This window comes from Capsella rubella, unplaced genomic scaffold (assembly GCF_000375325.1).
Source record: "Capsella rubella cultivar Monte Gargano unplaced genomic scaffold, Caprub1_0 scaffold_4, whole genome shotgun sequence".
NCBI lineage: Eukaryota > Viridiplantae > Streptophyta > Magnoliopsida > Brassicales > Brassicaceae > Capsella > Capsella rubella.
The window spans coordinates 752,130-759,307 of record NW_006238920.1 but is presented as its reverse complement, the minus strand read 5'-3'; the positions used below and the strand labels follow the sequence as shown (position 1 = coordinate 759,307).

At 28.2% G+C, this 7,178-nt stretch overlaps 1 protein-coding gene across 1 annotated transcript; it reads right to left on the bottom strand.

Annotated features, from left to right (window-relative positions):
- Positions 1 to 5,861: 5,861 nt before the first annotated feature.
- On the bottom strand, positions 5,862 to 7,178 carry LOC17888946 (transcription factor bHLH19). The gene is made up of 3 exons (XM_006295593.2): positions 6,723 to 7,178; positions 6,239 to 6,628; positions 5,862 to 6,134 (listed from the first exon to the last, which is right to left on the bottom strand). Exons 1-3 carry the CDS (start codon positions 7,176 to 7,178, stop codon positions 6,063 to 6,065), a joined length of 918 nt encoding a protein of 305 aa, XP_006295655.1. The 3' UTR covers positions 5,862 to 6,062.

The following is a 7,178-nucleotide window of genomic DNA, read 5'->3' as shown; positions in this document are numbered from 1 at the left end:
GAACTCTTTATAGTGGATCTTTGTGATTTTTTTTCTTTCTTTTAATATTATTTTGTTGTGTTGAAAATAAATTTATAATGTGTTATCGATCTGGTAGGTTTTGCATTAATATTTTATTTTCGGCTATCAATTTTATAGTGGATCTATATGATTTGATTTTTTATTTATATATATATTAATATATTTTTATCATAGATAATAATCGGCTTGAGAATTTTATATATGCGTTGAAAATGAAACTTATAATGTCCTGAAAGAAATTAAATGTGGATATCGTTCTGGTTGAAATTAGAATTAATTGGGTGGAGATTTGAGATCTGACCTTGGAAAACTATATGTAGCAAGATCTTAAAATTAAAAGATTGAAAATCATGTTTCGTACATTAAATGAATCCATGTTGATGATACATAATAATAATATAGCTTTAGTCTGTGACTTAGGTAAGAATAGAACACTCGATCACGTGGACGGATTAGATAGAAATGTAGATAAAGTGTATATATATATATATATGAAAATATGAAAAAATTTAAAATTACAGAGATCTACTCTTTTTCATAAGCGAAATTATTTAATAATTTCCATTTGGATCATTAGTCAAAATAGTGTATCATGTTTTACGTTAATACCCGATAAGTTATTTGATGAATATACATTTCAAAAAAATAAGTCGGTAATAAAAGTACTTGGTTACTTATATCAGTAATCACCCAACAAAAAAATGCTTTGTAATATACGGCATGTTTGTTTGATCGTCACAAATTGTTGTAGCAACGATACTGGTTGTGGTAAACGCAACGTTTTTAACCACTAAATTAAATCGATGTTCGAATTATAAAATGTAGTGTTTGCTGCTGTGACGATCAAATGAACACAAAAACACATGTGTTTCTTACTGCGACGAAAAAAAATTGTAGTTGTTGAATGATGCATGAAGTACAAGTGCTTCTTCTATCACAAATGTGATCATATGCACAATGTGGGTTTGTTCTTTCTACATGCATTGATGTTCGAATGTGGTTACGATTATTTATTGATAGCTCTTAAATTTTTCTAATGATAACTAATTTATTTAAGTCACAAAAAATATTCAAACACATTTTTTTTATAAGAAAATACTATGTTTATAATTATCCAAGGGACATCATCTAGTATTAAAAGAAAAATACAGATCCTCCATGACGTAGATAGATCTTATACTTATATACAGAAAATAATTTGATAACTCCTACTTGTTTAAGTAATTTTATATGAGGCTTTAAATCTGTCTAGCCATATTAAATAAGTAACTACAGGTGTGGTGTGACTTAATAAATGTGCTTAATTTAGGTGCATTCTTTGTGGACCATTGGACCTATAATTATTTTAATATATATGTATAGCAATGATATATATATATAACTTTTAATTAAATTATTTTATGCAAATATTTTCTTCCACAGTAAATTTAATTATATAAATTTATGTTGATATCTAATCTATTTCATGATATAAAATATTGAAATGTTTAATTACTACATATAAATTATTAAACATTGGACAAAGTAAATGTAATAATTTTATCACTATATTAATTCGCTCGTGGGAATTTCGTTTTTTTCCCTCCAAAATATGCAACTGATAGAATAAATAGGGGAATTTTGTCCCAAAAAAAACAAAATATAGATAGGGAAATTATATTCAAAACTTTTATAGAAAATCAATAAACATAATCATACAAAAAAAAGTAATTATTTGGTCGTATATGTTTAACCCACATGCGGAGAATTTTTTTGACAAAAGAACTTTGTTGCGGTTTCTATCATGGTATAAGCTATTTTCCTAAATATTTCAATAAATATATGTTTACTATAATCATGGAACCTTGTATTTGGATTACATATTAGCAGTGTTATATACATTTATAAAACTTGTTATACACATTTGTTGTTGTTACTGTTGTTACATGTTAGTATTTGAATCGAATTAATATGTCCATAATAAATTATCTAATTTAGAGTTATAAATATATGTGAATATGTGACACGGAAGAATTCTCAACTTTTTATTTATCTCCTATTCCAAGAAAATTGAATGTAAAAACGGACTCTTTGGCTCGTCATGTGCGATCCTCTCCGCAGGTTGTCAAGTACGTTAACAATTGTTCTTTGAGTTGGCTCCATTGAGCTAATTTAGGACCTTTCTGATGTCAAAAAAATAAAAAGTGATACGGTTTGGACTAAAGGAAATGACATACTATGGTTTAGATAATTGTTCTATTTATATTACATTGTTTGCATAAAAATATAGTTTTGACTTATATAAAAATAAATATATGAATTCGATTAAAAGGCCTTCAATGATTAAATTGAAAAGCTATTTCTCTGGAACCATCGTCCTAACTCCTAACCTCGTGAATCATGTGAGACTTCTATTTTCTGCCTCATAAAGTATCGAAATAGTAAATTTTGTTTACGTCTACTAATTAATTGTTCTTATTTAGTAATTAACTAATTAAGAGATCTATCAACCTAGAAAATGAATCTACTGCCTAATGAACTCGTCATGAGTTGGTCTAGAATTATATATTTTTATTGTACCTTCAAAAAGCTCTACAATTATGCTTTACGACGAAACATAAATAATTTAATTCGAAATACCTTTAATGTTAACTTTTAATGTAATTAGTTAAATTAAATTAGTAAAAAAAAATTTTAGAACCCAATTTCAAAATAGATTTTATATTGATGGTGATGATATATCTGGATTTTTTATATATTTTCTGAAATTTTAGCATAGCATTTATATTGAGGAAATAGTTCTATATATTCATCTAAAATTGTACAATTTTCAAGTCTTTTGCAGGTTAATTTTTTCTCTTTTAAATAGCTAATATATATAGTATGTACAAATAATTAATAGACTATATACCCTGTCGACAAGTCCCAAGGCTTTTAATTAATATATGAATGGTTACTAATGACTTTGATTTAACTAATGCAATTTACATATGCAACGACGATTGATTAAATGTTCACGATGATGACAATTTTTATATATTTATTTAGTGACGATTACAATTACAGGTGATGTTGACTACGTGAATATAGCAAACACGTGATTTCTCGCATCCCTGTTCCCATATGAGTTTTTATATCAAAACATATTACGAAAGCATATACAATTAATTTCTAATTCCACGACAATATATTTCAGCTCTAGAAAATATTGGGTTATATACATTAGTAATAATTTTTATATATAAATAGAGATCTCATCTTTATAAAAAATATTTATGTTATATTTTTAAACTATAATCGTATAATATACTCCATAGCCTCACAAATAAACCAAAATTTTCTTTATGTTTTCTGTTTATAAATATGCATCATATTTATTTTTTGTTTTGTTTTATAGGATGTTAAAAGATAAAAATTGAGGTTTTAATCATATATTTGAATATAATTGTATTTATTTATTAATTTTTTAATTTATTGTTAAATTATTTTTCTTAATATAGAATTCAGTTCCAAACTACAAGAAATTATATAATTTTAAAAACTAAACTTATTTTTGTAAAATTCTTCCAGTTCATATTTTCAAAAAACTTTCAGAGTTAAAAATACTACTATAAATTAATAATAGTATTTTTGTGGTTCCAACATTATTAATTTATAGAGGTTTTACTGTATTGGATTATATACATAAATGATTGTGTTTGTTTTATGATATTAAAAGAAAATAGTGGTATTGTGTGTCTTTAAATGTGTTAATCATAAGTTTTAAAGTAAATTTCGAGCAATCAGCTCGTCACCACCGTATGAGCTAAGTCATCATGTGTAACAATTGACTAACATTAAAATTATGTTCATATTTGTTTATATTTTTTGAACGACTGTAAAATTAATTCAACCATTACATTAAAAATTATCCCTAATTAATATAAACACCAAAAAAAAGTGAACATAATTCATCTTTGAAATTTGAGTAAATCGAGATTCGTTTCCAAACAATAATAAGGTCAATAGATTTGGTTAGGAGCTAGCTGTGCATTTTACACTCACGTTCACACCAAATTTAAATGCATGGAATTGGAAGATGCCAGCTTATAAAAGTTGTAGTAAATAACAAATCTGATCCTCTTGGATCGCTCACTAGCTTATAAGCTGTTATATTGACACATGTTATGATGTAATCGGAAACAACAAGAAATTAAAATATCATCTTGATAGCCAATCTTTTATATTTAACATGTGGAGAAAGATCTTCAATAACTTAAATAATATATAAAGAGTTAGAGTAAATCTATTTATAACTAATTGGTTTAAAATTGGAAATCCGTAACAAATTCTAATTTAACATGGTATCAAGCTTGAATACATACTAACCTATTAATTAATCAGATTTGATAAGAGACTCGATCACCCCATAAATTATTGGCCCAAAAGAATATCTAACTCCATCAAAATAGCTAGAAAATCATTATCTCGAGGGGTTGTGATGGGTTCTGTCGAAATTAATGAATAAAAAAACCATTATCTCGAGAAAACATGTAGAGAATGATCTCACATTAAAAGATATGAAATTTAAATACTATATAGAAAATTATGATCAATCCATTTATTGCCAATTAATTTTGAGTTGAAAACCCGTAACAAACCCTAATTTAACACAACTTATAAATTACTCCATCAAAGTTTCACATATATAGAAGATGGGTTAAGGGATGTAGCTACTACTTGACGTGTTGTCACATAAGTAACCATGATCGTTTCAACTATATATCAAAACGTGATTCATGTGATCATTTAAAAGATGTGCATGTCATTCATTCTGATTTTAAAATCAAAGCTATAGTTGACCTTTGAGACCATGACTATGTGTATATGCGATCGTAAATCAAGAAACAAATAAAATCGTGTCATCGTGATATGCTTGCTTAGCTTTTATATTCTAAATCTATGCTATTTTATTATAAAAAACTTGTAATTATTTTAGTATCCTAGATTTGGGGTAAGCGTATCCTATTCCAAGAAATAGATTTTATAAGATGTAAAAAAAAAGAACAAAAAAAATGGATTTTATAAATCAGTCGTGCGGCAATTACAGTACTATTTTGTCACGTTCGTCCCATTCATGAATTCATGCTTATTAGTAATTATGTTTGCATGTGACTTTTTTTAAGGTAAATCATTGTACTATATGATTACTAAATAATTACTGATATTGCTGTCATGTAGAGATAACAAATCCCAAAAAAATACAACATTTAGATTGTATCTTAAAAAAGCTAATTGCACTTTGATCATATAAATAGCATATTGTAGGAAGGTGATTTAGCAACATCCGGTTAACCCAAAACAAACCAATATAAATTCCGAATTATAACTAAATAACTAGTTAAAAAATGCAAAAAAAACAAAAAAAAAAAAAGAAATGTAATGTTTCTGGAAAAGAATGTTCCAAAAAAATAAGAAAATATTACGAATTAAGGAAACTAAACCTTGGAGTATAAAAGGGGAGCAAAAAACATCATTAACCTTAATGTTTTTGACACTCAAGAATCCTAAAATTCACAACGATCTTATTTCATTTTAAAAATTAGCAATTTTTTTTATTAGATTGTTGGTCTATTTCTTGAAATCAATAAAAAGATTTTCTTTACTCCAATTAGTTGTTGTGTAATCTACCGGTTCAAGGTACGTGGCGATTCACCTCGCACACATATTATATTTACTATGCAAATTTATTTTACTTCCTTTAATTCTAGACTAACTTTAAACATAATACATAGCCACCTAATTTTACCTCATTTAATTAGCTAGATTAATCAACAAACTCAAAAAACGTTTCGACCACATATGAGAACACATTACACATATACATTAGTATTTTATTAAAACAAAACATCTAGATTAAATTTAGTTTCAACCACTAAAGACATGACCATCGCCTAGAAAATTCATCAAACACGTGAAACTACACGTGAGAAACAAAAAGAAAGATCCTAGAAGACAACGACATCACATTCAAGAAAACATTTGTACAGTCCAGAAGTTTACTAAAACTTTCAAAGAAGATACTAATTAACCAGTGCTACTCTCAGGTTCCTTACAAGATCCTTAACTACACTCACCGAGCCATCTTTATCCATCTGCACCATATAATAAAACATCAAATGTTATATACTGAATGAAATTACATTTTTAGTATTACATATAAATATATAAGATAAGATAGTTATTATAAGATGATCACCTGTGCAAGGACTGTGATGTCGAGAGTGGAGTCTCCGAACGGCAATACGATACTATTTTCGATTCGCAGTTGAAGATTTTCGATAGTGTTAAGTATGTTAATCATGCACCCTTTGCTTTTCTCGCAGTGGATTCGGATGAGAACGTCGTTTTGAGATATTTTCGCTTCGATTTCTGGCAAAGCTTGATTGAATAATTGGTTATGATAATTGTCTGAAGGACAAGATGATGAAAGATCAGTCTCCTCGTCGAATAGGACTTTAGATCTCTTCACAAGAATCATGGACTCCATTTCTCTTTTTGCTTCTTTCTCTTCTTTGAGCTTTCTTATTTGTTCTTGGAGTTGTTTCATACGTGAAATCGCGTCATCAAGAACCGTTACCTTATCCGCCTAACCAAAAAAACACAAAGATAGTTCCATATTCTCAAAACCGATTGAAACTATATTATTTATAGAGATTAACGATTTGAAAATATTGACATACCTTCTTAAGACCGGGAAGTAGAGCTGAAAGGGCGATGAACTTTTCAGAAAGCTTCTCGCGGCGCTTTCTCTCGGCTAGAACATGTTCTTTGGCAAGAACTGGAGATCTTGTCCCGTGAGAACATGTCTTTCTTTTGGTTCCACGTTCAACTAATTTGTCCCTAAAGATCTCATCCACATGAGCTGGGGAAGAAGAAACATTACTAGAGAAATCAAAAGAAATCAATCTTGGGACATTGTTGTTGTTGATGATCTTCATCATAGGCTTCACGTCCGCAGACTTTGGTAGCTTCTCTCTAAGGAACTCAAGATGCATTTGATGATGATCAAAATGTGATGATGAACGTTCTTGAGCTCTCTGTGAATCCATGATCATATCATCAGCTTCGTAAATATTAAAGTCGAAATCAATGTCTTCTAGTGAGAAATCGGGTAAAGTGATGAAGTCTCCCTCCAT